At 42.1% G+C, this 15697-nt stretch overlaps 1 protein-coding gene across 1 annotated transcript in view; it reads left to right on the forward strand.

The window, feature by feature from the left end:
* The window catches only part of slc12a2 (solute carrier family 12 member 2), a 59180-nt gene extending 44195 nt beyond the window's left edge, over positions 1-14985 (forward strand). The window contains 8 exon segments of the mRNA XM_034125711.1: positions 63-203; positions 2203-2250; positions 3441-3563; positions 4685-4796; positions 8620-8706; positions 10753-10888; positions 11154-11221; positions 14780-14985. Of these exon segments, the coding sequence (XP_033981602.1) occupies positions 63-203; positions 2203-2250; positions 3441-3563; positions 4685-4796; positions 8620-8706; positions 10753-10888; positions 11154-11221; positions 14780-14915 (851 nt within the window). The 3' untranslated portion in view covers positions 14916-14985.
* Positions 14986-15697: the final 712 nt, after the last annotated feature.

Raw genomic sequence — 15697 nt, forward strand, 5'->3', positions numbered from 1 at the left:
TTGAACTCACCTTCACTTTGTCTAATTCCCACCATCCTCTCCATCTGTTCACTTCCTCCCAGATGAGCTGCTGTCCTCCCAGGAGAAGTCGGGGATGAAAGATGTGATCGTGTCCATCGACACCAGCAAAGACTCTGACGCTGACTCATCCAAACCCTCCTCCAAAGCCACCAGCCTGCAGAACAGCCCCGCCCCGCAGAAAGGTAGCTTTAACCTTCACACTTATCTACCATGCGGGGAAATACTCTTACTTGTAACAGAGTATTCCTACACTCTGGTACTTCTACTTTTACTCGAGTACAAGATAAGAGTACTTCTTCCACCTCTCCTGTCAACATGTATTGTTTAGGGCCTGTCACATGCTTTACAAGCAGCTGATCAAATTTGGAAAGTTAAAAATAGTGAAATTATGAATATTGATGCTGATGGGAGAAATATAACTACTGTAGGGAGGACGGCTTTCCCCCCAGGAAAGCAGTTTAACACAATTCTGTGAGATCCCTCTTAATCCATCAATGGCTGCCTTTGTTGTCCCTCTACACAAACAAACACACACACACACACACACACATACACACACACACACACACACACACACAGGAAGTGGCCTCAGTGACCCATGACTCCAGTGGTCCCACAGGATGTATTAGTGCCACCCACACAACTTTGAGCAAGCAAACAAACAAAGTGTTCCCAGAACCTCCCACCGTCCAGTCTGGAGTCATGACGTTTCTTAAGAGTATTTCATGATAATATCTTATTGTTGTTACATTTGATCAAGCTTTATGGACACGGATCAGGCTTATTGTATTGTCTTGTTGTGGGATGAGCTCCGTGGACGCAGGACAAAATGATGTTATTACATTTATGGTTGAAGTACAGGTACAGTATTCAATCTGTTCAACAAATTCCCCTGACTAAATGTCACCCAAATCTACTTATCACATTTAAACTTGAGTTCTATTCCCCAGAATATCTCTTGAGACAGTTTTCTGTTTAGCTCCTGCTTCAATTACCATTTACATAAACTCAAAAGTCCTCCCATGTTTGTCTGTTGTCTTGACACATTTGCAAACTTCCATAATACAACAGCCTTTAGATCACAGAGTCCCTGTGGAGCTGAAGAAGCTGCATTCTGCTCAGTAAGGAGTTGTACTACAGGAATATGAATGCATGTATGTGCCTGTAGTTGTAATCACTAATGTGTAACCAAACTGAGGGGCCACACACACTGTTGCTCTGGTGTAGTCAAGGTGAATGCTTTGATTTGGGTAATCCTCTTAGTCCCAGCCTGAGCCGTCATTAACACACTGCGTGCACATTTCATTCCACTCTGAATCACACTCACGCTCTGTGAGAATTTCATCTGAAACCAGGCGTAGAGCCAGAATATTGGAACAGTAGATTTAGTCCCCTCGCATGTCTGGGGGTGCAGGAATCAGTCCTTCAAATCTGAAATGAGTCAGCATTCTACCACTTCAAGTTAACTCGTCTCGAAGTTTTTGATCGTGTTTTTGGTTGAAATAAGGTCTGTGGTTAACACAAGTTGAAGAGATATCTACGTCGTTGTGTTCTACAACATAAAATACGTTAATAAATTCCCCACTTCTGAATATCAGAAGCTTCTACATGTCTGAATGAGACGACTAAACGTCATCGCGCGCATGTGAAGTCATGTGACCGTGCTGTAGTTCCTTTATAGCCCAACATTAGCCACCTTTAGCTTAGCGTAGTTGATGTGAAGTCATGTGACCATCATGCAGTTCCTTATTATCTTGTTACGAATTATTTTACATTCAAATATCATAAAGTGGTGTTAATATGTGGAGGTTAACCTGCCAAACTAAACGTGTAAATATCATGAATATGTGTTTGCCACAGATATTATTCTCTGCAATACTCTCAAATCCTATGGGAAAATTCAATTGCTTTTTTTCAAGGGTGCGCTTGTTATGCTAACTTTGGGTCCGCCTATAATAAAAAAAGTCCTCACTGCACCACTCTGTTAGCGTGAGTCTGCAAATGGCCTGAGAGGTTTCAGAGATCTTGAGTCAGCATAAAGCTCACAGATAGCGGTGTGTGTCATTATACATTATTTAATAACTGTGTTGCAACTTCCTCGTGGGGGTTGTAAGTTGACGGCACATCACATCAACATTTCACCTTAATTCAGAGTTTGTTCCCTCTTCTTTTGTCCCACAGATGAAGAGGACGATGGCAAAGCTCCAACTCGGCCCCTGTTGAAAAAAGGCAGGATTTCCACTTTACTGTGTTGCCCTAATCCTTGTCTTTCTGCTCTCTCTTCCTATCGCCTCGCTCTGTTTAGACTGTATTAACATGCCGTCCTCTCCCTGCTGTCTCTGTCTCGTCTCTCCACGTCATTCTTCTCGGCTTTGGGGAATAACGTTTTGCCTTCTCTCCTCTTCCTCCTGCTCTCTTAACAGTCTCCGGCTTGTAGCACTGAAGCTGTGTGTGATAGTGCCTTCCAAGTCTCGAGTATTAAATGTTGTGTGTGTTTGCCAACATTTCACTTTTCCTCCTCTGGTCTTCAGTGTGTCTCGCCTGCTGCTGCTGCTGCTTCTTCTCTCTGAGGTGACGGCTGTGTCACAGGAAGCTCTCCTGTGTCTTATTCCTGGTGTTTCCCCTGTGTTCATTAAGATCAACCATCAGATATCTAGACTTTTAAACTCACACAAATGTACAAATTCAAAATGACCATCAACTTCATGGCAGCTAGGGTCTGTTCATCTCATAACATCATGTTTACAAACAGGCAAAGAAACAATAAATAAACATTAAATGTGAGGTTTGGCTGCATTTCCTTATATAATACAACAGCTTTGGCTTGGAAGAAACAAGCAATATGAGGGTGTTGTCTTGAGTTGAAAGTTAAAAGCAGTCCATGACCGGATACATTATAATACATTATTCATTCCATCACTCAAATGAACTTGGAGACACTGCAGCTATTAGTTTTTTATCGCATAGTGCCAGGCTGGAAGATGGGGAAATGAATCTACAAACCCACACTATAACATGCTTCTGAAAACATTTGTGCACATCGCTTTCCCCTTCTTACTTTGATGCTTTGTTAAATGTAACATGTCAATCATTTGTTTAAATACTAACTGCAGTGTGGTGCATCTAACTTTAGGAAGTGACTGGGAAATCTATATTAGATCTGTACAGGGGAAACACTGATCGAGCTTTAGCGCTGAGTTGCCTTTTTTTATTATTAGATATTTCGCTATTATGTTTAAGTGCTTACATTGACACCTTATCTTTTCAAACACAAAGCAGCACAATGCTACTGATCAGCTAACATCCTGTCCTTTCATGACTGATCCTAACATGGGATACTTTCTTACTGTCCAACCTGACTTCCTGACTTGTTTTATTTTGCCATCTAAAGTCATTTCTGCTGTGTTGTTTGTGTGCAGACAAGAGGAGCCCCACCATGCCGCTGAACGTGTCCGACCAGAGGCTCCTAGCGGCCAGTCAGCAGTTCCAGCAGAAGCAGGGGAAAGGCACCGTGGACGTGTGGTGGCTGTTTGACGATGGAGGTGAGTCTCAGTCAGCTACCCTCTGCTCGACTGTAGTCCAAAAGCTGTGAGACGCAAGGCTCTAGTTTCCACTGCTTGAGAATAACGCCCATTTCATGTTTTTGAGTTTCCAAGGCGGGCAAACATGTATCAGCCTTTTGTTGGCAAATTTAAATGAATCTGTCAGGAGGTTAAGCATTTTTGTTCAGAGTCAAAATGAACATAGAATAGAATAGAATAGAATTGGGAGGGATGAGACCCTCTTTAATGGTCACACATGCAGAGCACACGGCACACACAGTGAAATGTGTTCTCTGCTTTGAACCCATCCTAGTACCAGGAGTCTAGTACTAGGAGCCAGCTATTGTATAGCGCCCAGGGAGCAATGGGAGTGAGGGGGGTGTCCGGTGCCTTGCTTAAGGGCACCACGGCAGGGCAGCAGGTGAACTGGGACCTCTCCAAGTAGCAGTCCACACTCCATATTTAGGTCTGGTCGGGGACTTGAACCGGCGACCCTACGGCTCACAGTCCAAGCCCCAACTGACTGAGCCACCTGTTGAACCTTATCTGAAAAGTATAAAAAAAACAAAAAATGTTAAACTTTATTTTAGTATCTTGTAAAATGTATAATTTGATTTATTTATTTCACGCTCTGTAAATGAATTTGTTTAATTCTTACCTTCAGACTTAAAATGTTCTGGTAAAAGATGTGCATTCGAGTAACCAATTAACGTCTAAAAATAAATGATTCTCTTCAATTCACATGACATTGCATGTTAACATTTTGCATATAAACATGTTACCAAAAGATATAGCCACAGAAATGCATGTACCAAGTGGTATACAGCAAATTGATTTTTAGAATTTAGATTGATGACAGGGAAATGAAAACTCCCCCCCGCTGTGAGAAAGATCCATCAGCGATGAGACGATCAGTGGAGCTGACGGGCCGTATGCTCTTTATTGGCCAGAGTGATTTTGGGTGTGTGTGAGAGCCCAGCGGGGGGTATGGAGTCATGAAGGGTGTTGAACACACTGTGAAATGTGACAGTGTGTTCCCTCACACTCTGCTGAGGGATAAACTGTTGGACAGGCCGGTGTGTGATGATGTGTGTGTGATGATGTGTGTGTGATGTCTCCAGGTCTGACCCTGCTCATCCCCTACCTGCTGACCAACAAGAAGAGGTGGAAGGACTGCAAGATCCGCGTCTTCATCGGAGGAAAGATCAACAGGATCGACCACGACCGCCGAGCGTAAGTGATTAGTCACATTTAAGGGTTAACATAAGCGCAATATGCAGGTAGTAAAGTTGTGACTCACTTTTATCAAGTACCTGCAGATCCTAACCCTTTTTATTTAGAGCAATTATTACTTTGACCCTTTTGATTGTTGAAGGAAATAGATATACTGCACTATAATATGCCTGCTTTCCCTTCAGCACCTCGCCCCCCCTCCTGCTCACACATTCATACTATATGTTGACATGTTCCCTTTAATATCCCGATTTAATGATGTGCAACTTGTCTAACATGCATTCTGAATACTGACCCTGACTGACAGAGATCACTGATGGCTCTCATGTACAGCTGAGAAAAAACATGGTTTTTAATCACAATTTGTTTTCATTCTAAAACGTTTTAATATATGGGGAACATGTAGTTCTCGGGAAGCACAGAGAGGTGTCAAGTTGATCATGAAACTGTGGCAGGACAACTTATTTAAAAAGGAAATGATGGGAAGTGAGAGGCAAACGCACACCTCTATAAACTAAAGGGGTTAGGGTCTGTAAAACAGAAAGCAGCACAATGTTTGTTTTTTAGGGCTGTGCATCTTCACTGGTCTCACGATTCGATAATGATTATCCTGTCTTCGATTCGATATCATACCAATTCGATATCATACCAATTCGATATCATACCAATTCGATTCATGCCAATACCATAATAAATCAATTGTATAGCTCTAGCATCCCTATACAGTATCTGTGTGTGAAATTGTTCCATCCTCAAAAACAAAAAACTAATGCTTCTGCAGTCTAGCTGGAGCTTCTAGCTACCGCCGTCTGTTAAAAAAAGGACACTGAAGGTCCTGAATGTGGCATCACATGACTTGAGTCTGAACACAGCAGACAACAGGAGTATTTACAACAGCATATACAAACAAAAATAGTGCATGTGGGTGCACACTTACATTCTCTGTCCTACTGTTACATAAATCCCATGAATGTATGAGAGTTAGCTTCATCATATCTCAATCAGTGATTAAGTGAATAATAACGTTTCTATCAGGTCACTATCAGCCTGTCACTCATTATTTTCAGGGAGGGGGCGGGGTTTGGAGGAACGGAGGAGACGGTGATCGCGGAAGCTTTCCTCCTGCCTTCACAAACTTTACACACATATATATCGTCTGAAAATAGCAAGAGGACATTCATACTCGATGCGTGCACAGGAAGTAAAGTAAAGGCAACTAAACGTTAACTGAATCTTTAGTCGACAACACGTTTAAAGTCTCTGTTAACCAAATTAAGTGGAATATATATATATATATATATATATATATATATATATATATATATATATATATATATATATATATATATATATGGAATATATATATATATATATATATATATGAGCTGAGACATGTTTTGCCTTGTAAGTAATGAGATCAATTTGCAATGTTCCAACCCAGAGTAGAAAGTGGTGGAAAGCACTTAAGAAAGGCTGTAAATAGACGGAGTAAACAGAGCAGCCAGCTGTGAGACTCAGCATGTGAACTTCCTGTCAGCTTTCCTCCCTCTGGATTCAATCCTCGTCACAAATGTCAGTGTGTGGCCATAATGGTTATTTCCTTGTTATTGTGGGGAGAAGTTTTCTCATATAATCTAATTACTCAATATTATGGTTTGTCTTTGCTTATATAACGTTATGTGGACTGGACAAACACTTCAACTCTATTGACTCTAATTCTATGTTTGCTAATTATCGATTAAAACGCTTTTAATGTCGTATAGCTTTCTTTGCTACTGTGACACAACAATATTTATCCCATGTTTATGTACAGAGTTTAAGTGAGGATGTGGTTAGCTTAGCTTAGCTTAGCATAAAGACTGGAAGCAGAGGGAAACGGTTAGCTTAGCTAGTTAAAATACTGAAACCCTCAAACGACTGAAGCTCACATGTGCGTGTACTGTTTGTTTAATATTTTAAGGAACAAATATGTCGGTGTATCCATTCGCCAAGTATTCCAGGAACAATGTACTCTCACTACGAGGACAATACTATCTATTAAAAAGCACAAATACTTATTGCAGATTTCAAAATGTTAGTCAGTGAGCTTTAGTTCCCCCTGCTTCCAGTCTTATGCTAAGCTAGGCTAGCCACATCCTGAACTCAGAACACAAGGGGGATATCCATGAACTCCTGAAAAAATAAATAAGCCTATTTAAAAAAACATTTTCACAATATAGTATTGACCGTAGCATCTATACAAACATAAACCTTCTTGGCAGAGGATCTCTCATTGTCCCTCACAGCTGCCTCCTTCCTCTTCTGTTGGATTCAATTGGTGCTACTGGCCGAGCCTTTTATCTCTGTGTGAGTGCACTTTGTGTGTGTGTGTGTGTGTGTGTGTGAACTACACTTCTAACCACACATCAAACCCATATCTGACAATCTACAATGGGCGAGTAGAGTGCAGTGTATATCTCCTTAAAATATTAAGTATCCTGCATTCTTTTAATTCATTCGGTTCACCTACATTTCAATAACATGTTTTTTTACCTCACTTACAATAGTTTTTATACAGAATCTTATAAAAAAATCTTTTTATAGGCTAAAAAAATCACATGTTTGTCGCCAGTACAGAGTGAGTGTTTCCATGAATTCTCTGTTAGTTCTGTTTTGGTCTCGATCAACTCCTCAGAGGAATATTACCCTTTAGCTCTGAGACTGAAGCAGACTGTTAAAGCAGTAGAGAGGCGAAGTCCCGCCCATCTACTTCCGACCCATGGGACCTTATTTCGGAAAAAGTTATGTATTGAAGTCAATGGGGAGAGAAAGATTATCTCTCGATCCCGTTTGAATTGTGCCATGAATTACACATATGATGTTTGTCAATCTTAAATAATAATTTCCATGTCAAAAAAGTCACAGTTTGTCGTAAAACTGTTGAAATATAAGACTATGAAAAATACGCAACTAGAAAGACTACAAATCCCAGAGTTGCGTAAGTGATGTCATTAACGTTACACATTACACTCGTGTTACTCACCGAAACCTTGTAAAGCCGGTCCCGCATGCTGGCTCTTAGGAACCGACTAACTCCCCTTGTGTGTATGTACAGCTCTCAACATGCCCAGACTTGGAGTGATTTTCACCTCTTTTAATACTTTCCGCCTCATTCTGAAAGAAAGAAGTGAAATGTGCCAACGTGACGGCCGTCTGGGTGTGTGGTGCGAGACGGGAGATGTAGTTCATTGAGCGGTTTCACACCAACAAAAGTGTTACTTCACAGTTTTACGACACATTTTTATTTTTTTGACTTACAAAATTATCTTTTAAATTGACAAACATCATATGTGTAATTCGTGGAACAATTCAAACGGGATCGAGAGATAATCTTTCTCTCTCCATTGACTTCAATACATACTTTTTCAGAAATAAGGTCCCATGGAGCTCCCCCGGAAAGGGAGGGGCTTCGCCTCTCTATGCAATGAGCTTCAACAGCTTCAGAAAGAAGTATCATATTCATCATATGTTTGTTTATATGAGTAGCTTTAATGTTTTTTCTCTAAATGGAGCAGAGTGTCTGGAAAACGATCTGCATCTTTATCGTACGTGTCAACATGTTGTATTTGGGTTTTGTTACATCGCATAACAACAAACAGTTTGATCTCCCTTCAAGCCTTGAGCTTGCAGACGTTGCAGCAAAAGGAAATGCCTCTCGTACCCAGAATGCCAGTGTGCTCTCTCTAAAGCTGTCCCACCTGCCTCCCCCCCCCCTATTGGCCGCCTGCAGGGTGACTCAGATCTGCAGGATCTCTCCTAAAGCTCTGTTTTTTGTTCTCTGCAGGATGGCCACTCTGCTGAGCAAGTTCAGGATAGACTTCTCCGATATCACCGTGCTGGGAGACATCAACACCAAGCCCAAGAAGGAGCAGTAAGTCTTCACCTCAGGCCTTTGAGCTTTGCTACGTTCTCATACCATCGTTCCTCTGTTCACACGTTAGTCACCATGCAGGCTGACATGTAGTGGTTAATGTGACTTCTCAAATACAACTCTGTTAACGCCTTAAAACAAAACACTGAGGGGGTAAAGTGACCCGGCTATAATGGTTTACACAGTCAATTGAGTATAATAATCATATCCACAGCGCTAATGCAATCAGTGCAATTACATAATGTTGCTACTCTGCTAAAAACACTTATTCTGCTTTCTCTTACTAAGATATTCCAGATGCTTCTACTTTGTCTTTTCCATTTCTTTTACTTGAAGCAAATGAGATCAGGTATTTGAGGACATTAGGAATGAAGACATGTCTCTAATAAAGACACGAGCACCACAACATGTCCTGCTTGTCTTTGGACAGATCAATATAAATCCCCTAGATAATATAATAATAACAGTAATCTTTATTTGTATAGCACCTTTCATACAATAAGCGCAGTTCAAAGTGCTTCACATTTGGCCAATTTCACACAGAATACAGTTACCAGTAAAAGACATACATTTTTTTTTAAAAAGCAAAGAGTACACGTGTAAAAAAAGCAGAGTAGACATGTGAAAAAATCCCCTAAAGGCCTCTCATCCTGCTCCTTCATCACGATGTAGAGTTTAGTGTTTGCATATCTGTCGCGTTTAGAAGGTGGAAACATGGGAGAGTTGAAGTATGACCACAGGAGATGGTACTGTAACCAATAGGGATCATTTCTAACACTAAAAAGGACCAAGATAGATTTGTATTTAATGGACATATTTGTCTCAAGCCGCTCACTTGATGATGGATGGAGGAGTGTTTGCCCCCCCATGTGTCTGTGTGGAGACATAACATCCGCAGGAGAGTCAGAGGCTTATATAAGACTTCAGTCTGCTTCGAACAGACAAGAACAATATTTTATAAATGAGTTGGTGACATTAAAAAGATTTCTATCCTAATATAGTCATCTGGATCCAGAACAGTGTTGCTTTGGTCAGCTGATCATATATATCCGTTATTTAACCAGGTCAAAGAGCGACCTGGTCAAGAAGGGCAGCGTGAACAAAGTCACAACAGATAAAACACAGACAATACATGTAGACGAATACATCATCACAAATTGGTTTCACTTCTGGATATTTGTCCATAGATTTCAGTTCGGTTCTTCATTTTGCTCCATTAGGGATACATGAGAGTAACACCTACGCTGTCACTCTCATGAGCGAGGCGTAAAATAATAGTTGTATCATGCCAACAAGCTGCTGGGTCGTTTATTGCACCTCAAACATGAAAACAAATCCAGAGTTCAGTGTTTCTGTACTTCCTCTAAGAAGAAAGGACCGTAACAGAAGAGCTCTGTGGCTTCAGGCTCGATCGCCATTCAAATGACAGCGTTGTTTCCCCCAAAAGTGGGCGGGGCCGTAAAGTGACGTAGATGTTACTCTCATCTATGGACATCGATCGCCTACTGCTATATTTAACCATATATCGAGCCCGCTCGTCGATTTCCAATGGCTTAATGTAATAGTTTGCCTGTCTGGCCATCGTGATCGGGCTCTTGGAAGATCCAAAAATCCACGGTTTTCTTACATTTCTGATCGGATTGGCAAAAACTTCAGAATTTGTATTGACCGCCGTTCAAATGACAGCTTTGTTTCCCCCAAAAGTGGGCGGAGCTGTACTTTTTGCCCGGAAGTGACGCATGTGTTACTCTCATGTATAGTTTGACTTGCAGCAGAGCACAATAAAAAAACTGAAAACAGGCTAACGATACAGTCTTCATAAATGTTTGTTTTGTAAGGTTGAATAAAAGTGCTACAGACAATGCTACGTTTTAGCATAAAGTGCATAGGTTCAAAGTAACATTGACTTTTTGTGCAGATAGCATGTTTATTGCACTAGTTAAATGTATTTACGCCTCTCTGGGCTCTGATGGAGTATCTTAATGTTCTTTGACGATGCCCGACTCGTCCAGTATAAGGAAGTTAACCGTGAAGCTTCTGTTTCAGTGTTACGGCGTTTGAGGAGTTAGTCGAGCCGTATCGGCTGAAGGAGGACGACATGGAGCAGGAGGCGGCGGAGAGGCTGAAGGACAGCGAGCCCTGGAGGATCACAGACAACGAGCTGGAGCTGTACCGCGCCAAGGTCAGATCACCCATAATAATAATACACCTTATTTATATAGCACCTTTCATGCTTGACGCAGCCCAACGTGCTTCACAGAGTATGACAAACATAATGACAATAACAAATGAGGGACATCATTAAAACATGAACAGTGATACTACTAAAAATGCCAAATGATAAAGATAGGTCTTTGATACATCCCTCTGTGTCTTTAATGCTGAAACACTTGATGTTAAACAGGAAGCAGCAGCAGATGGTTAATCCTGTTTGTTTCTCTCTGCAGACCAACCGTCAGATCAGACTCAACGAGCTGCTGCAGGAGCACTCGAGCACAGCCAACCTCATCGTCATGTAAGTCTCTCTCTCTCTCTGTGTGTGTGTGTGTGTGTGTGTGTGTGTGTGTGTGTGTGTGTGTGTGTGTGTGTGTGTGTGTGTGTGTGTGTGTGTGTGTGTGTGTGTGTGTGTGTGTGTGTGTGTGTGTGTGTGTGTGTGTGTGTGTGTGTGTGTGTGTGTGTGTGTGTGTGTGTGTGTGTGTGTGTGTGGTGTGTGTGTGTGTGTGTGTGTGTGTGTGTGTGGTGTGTGTGTGTGTGTGTGTGTGTGTGTGTGTGTGTGTGTGTGTGTGTGTGTGTGTGTGTGTGTGTGTGTGTGTGTGTGTGTGTGTGTGTGTGTGTGTGTGTGTGTGTGGAATACAGATAACAAATAAAATAAGAAACAACAAAAGACAATACAAATACATAAAACATTCAAATGAACTATCAGAGAAATGAATGCCATGAAATGCCAGCTCTAACTGAAGGCTTTGTAAAAAATGTAGGTCTTGAACGCACTCTTAACGGTTTGGACACGCTCTGATTAAAACGGGAAGAGTGTGTTTGTTTTCCTTCATGTTGAGAGTTTCACTTCTGTAGCAGCTGAGGCCTTCCAAGTCCTTCAGTAGCAAAGACTGTAGTCTGGAGATGTGTAGGGACATTTAGGAAAGAAAAAAAACAGCAATGTGGACTTAAACACATATTTTTTAAATGTCAGAATTGTTATTTAGCGTACAGTAGTGCAGACATGCCTCTGGGAGCAGGTTGGAGTTAGGTATGTTGCCACTTTTGGATTGAACAGCCGACTCTGATTCCTATTTTATCTCCAAAGCCACTGCTACAAATCTTGTCTAACCCAACCACTTCTGACATTTTCTGTGTGATCAAACACAGGCAGCAACTTGCTATTATCCGTGAAACTGTCCAACAGCCCTTTGAGCCGGTTGGACGACACATTTGACAAACTTTAAAAGATGTCAGACCAATGTTAGCTCTGCGTGATATAGCTGAAACTCCCTTGTCTATTTCATGACACCACTGTGTTCGCACGAAGAGATTCAACAGAAAAAAATGCAGTCGCCTGCAGCTCTCATTCCTGAGAGATTACTGTGTATCCTGTGTGGGGTTTCTGCTGTTTACCTGGACTTCTCTGGGATGCCGATTGAAATGATTGTGATCTAATAACATTCCAGAGAAGTTATTTCCTGAGCCATCGTTTGATATAAAGTCCCGTGCAGTGCTTTGATGTTTGAGAAGTCTGAACCCCTCAAGTCTCACTGTTTACTGAACAGATGGAGCTTCTCTGAGTGTTCGGTGACACAACGTTAAGTAAATCTTAAATGAGACTACTTACGTCATCACACCAAACATTAGCCACCTTTAGCTTAGCGCTGATGATGTGTAGTCATGCATTCTTTTGTAAAAAGGTCACCTATGATGCAAAATCCTCTTCTTCATGTCTCTTCGACATCAACATGTGTCCCCTCTTCTTCATGTCTCTTCTACATCAACATGTGTCCCCTCTTCTTCATGTCTCTTCTACATCAACATGTGTCCCCTCTTCTTCATGTCTCTTCTACATCAACATGTGTCCCCTCTTCTTCATGTCTCTTCGACATCAACATGTGTCTCCTCTTCTTCATGTCTCTTCTACATCAACATGTGTCCCCTCTTCTTCATGTCTCTTCTACATCAACATGTGTCCCCTCTTCTTCATGTCTCTTCTACATCAACATGTGTCCCCTCTTCTTCATGTCTCTTCGACATCAACATATGTCCCCTCTTCTTCATGTCTCTTCTACATCAACATGTGTCTCCTCTTCTTCATGTCTCTTCTACATCAACATGTGTCCCCTCTTCTTCATGTCTCTTCTACATCAACATGTGTCCCCTCTTCTTCTTCATGTCTCTTCGACATCAACATGTGTCCCCTCTTCTTCATGTCTCTTCTACATCAGCATGTGTCCCCTCTTCTTCATGTCTCTTCTACATCAACATGTGTCCCCTCTTCCTCATGTCTCTTCTACATCAACATGTGTCCCCTCTTCCTCATGTCTCTTCTACATCAACATGTGTCCCCTCTTCTTCATGTCTTTTCTACATCAACATGTGTCCCCTCTTCTTCATGTCTCTTCTACATCAACATGTGTCCCCTCTTCTTCATGTCTCTTCTACATCAACATGTGTCCCCTCTTCTTCATGTCTTTTCTACATCAACATGTGTCCCCTCTTCTTCATGTCTCTTCTACATCAACATGTGTCCCCTCTTCTTCATGTCTCTTCTACATCAACATGTGTCCCCTCTTCTTCATGTCTTTTCTACATCAACATGTGTCCCCTCTTCTTCATGTCTCTTTCTACATCAACATGTGTCCCCTCTTCTTCATGTCTCTTCTACATCAACATGTGTCCCCTCTTCTTCATGTCTCTTCTACATCAACATGTGTCCCCTCTTCTTCATGTCTCTTCTACATCAACATGTGTCCCCTCTTCTTCATGTCTCTTCTACATCAACACGTGTCCCCTCTTCTTCATGTCTCTTCTACATCACACGTGTCCCCCTCTTCTTCATGTCTCTTCTACATCAGCATGTGTCCCCTCTTCTTCATGTCTCTTCTACATCAACATGTGTCCCCTCTTCCTCATGTCTCTTCTACATCAACATGTGTCCCCTCTTCTTCATGTCTTTTCTACATCAACATGTGTCCCCTCTTCTTCATGTCTCTTCTACATCAACATGTGTCCCCTCTTCTTCATGTCTCTTCTACATCAACATGTGTCCCCTCTTCTTCATGTCTCTTCTACATCAACATGTGTCCCCTCTTCTTCATGTCTCTTCTACATCAACACGTGTCCCCTCGTCTTCATGTCTCTTCTACATCAACACGTGTCCCCTCTTCTTCATGTCTCTTCTACATCAACACGTGTCCCCTCTTCTTCATGTCTCTTCTACATCAACACGTGTCCCCTCTTCTTCATGTCTCTTCTTCATCAACATGTGTCCCCTCTGTGGAAAGAGACTCTGAAAGTTTCAGGAACAAAGATTCTCTCTCTTTTTGTCCTGATCCATTTCTATAAAAACCTGTCTGAAAATGAGCTGATCAGATTTTGGCCACGTTATGATGTCATAACGATGTTTTGGCTTGTGTAACCATTAGCCAATCAGCAACCAAGGTAACCCCCCCCCCCCCACCTTATCACCTGAATCTCCTCCTAGAGCACCATTGAGTTCTTTTTAACCAAATCTCTCTCAGAGGGGCGTGGGGAGGGGCTCCTTATTTTTCTTTTAAAGTAACTTTCAGCACTTTGGAAACAGGGCTGAAACAGAGGGGATTATGGGATGCTGCAATGATCTGTTTGGTGTTTCAGCCAATCAGAGACAGGTTCTGTATATATCTGAGATCTGTGATATATTGATGAGAAACACTATAATAGGGAACCTTTAATTGAACAAACGTAATCGAAAACGTAAGAAAGGAAGAATAAGCTAAGTGTCTGTTCTGAAGTTACAGTATCGATGAAGTCCACTAACGATGTTCCTCTTCGCCCCCCCCCCCCCCCCCCCCCCCCCCCCCCCCCCCCTCTCTCTCTCTGTGTTTAGGAGCATGCCATTGGCTAGGAAAGGTGCCGTTTCCTCCGCTCTGTACATGGCCTGGCTGGAGGTGCTGTCCAAAGATCTGCCTCCCATCCTGCTGGTGCGCGGAAACCACCAGAGCGTCCTCACCTTCTACTCTTAAACACACACACACACACACACACACACACACACACACACACACACACACACACACACACACACACACACACACACACACACACACACACACACACACACACACACACACACACACACACACACACACACACACACACACACACACACACACACACACACACACACACACACACACACACACACACACACACACACACACACACACACACACACACACACCACACACACACACACACACACACACACACACACACACGCGCGGAAAACAAAAATCCAAGAAAATTAAGTCTCACATCCAACTTCTGCCTCTGGGATCAGACCCACACACACATCCCAGATCCAGAGCCAACGACCTCACGGCGACGCACAGCCACTCCAGAAACACTGCGGACACACACAGCTGGTAATATGAAAAGAGATGAAGTGATATAAGCCCTTGCGACGATGATGATGATGATGGAGGAATGTCAGTGATTTTGGGTTAGGGATGGTAGTTGTAAACTTGCCCCACTCTCTCTCTTTCTTATTTATTCCAAGATGTCTCAAGTTTTTTTTTTTTTTCATTTCCTCATGTCAAAGTTGATTTCTCTCTCAGGCGCTGTTCTGTTCTCATGATGATGTCATAATTGTTGTTAATAATTGGAACCAGCTGTTTTATTAGCTTGTGACGCAGCAATAATCCCCCTGTTGTTGTTATCTTAAATATTCGGGAAGAACCATGCTTTGCAACACCTTCTAAAGCCTTATGGATGTGCCTTCCAGTTGAATCAGACGGAACAATTA

Source organism: Trematomus bernacchii, unplaced genomic scaffold, assembly GCF_902827165.1.
Source record: "Trematomus bernacchii unplaced genomic scaffold, fTreBer1.1, whole genome shotgun sequence".
NCBI lineage: Eukaryota > Metazoa > Chordata > Actinopteri > Perciformes > Nototheniidae > Trematomus > Trematomus bernacchii.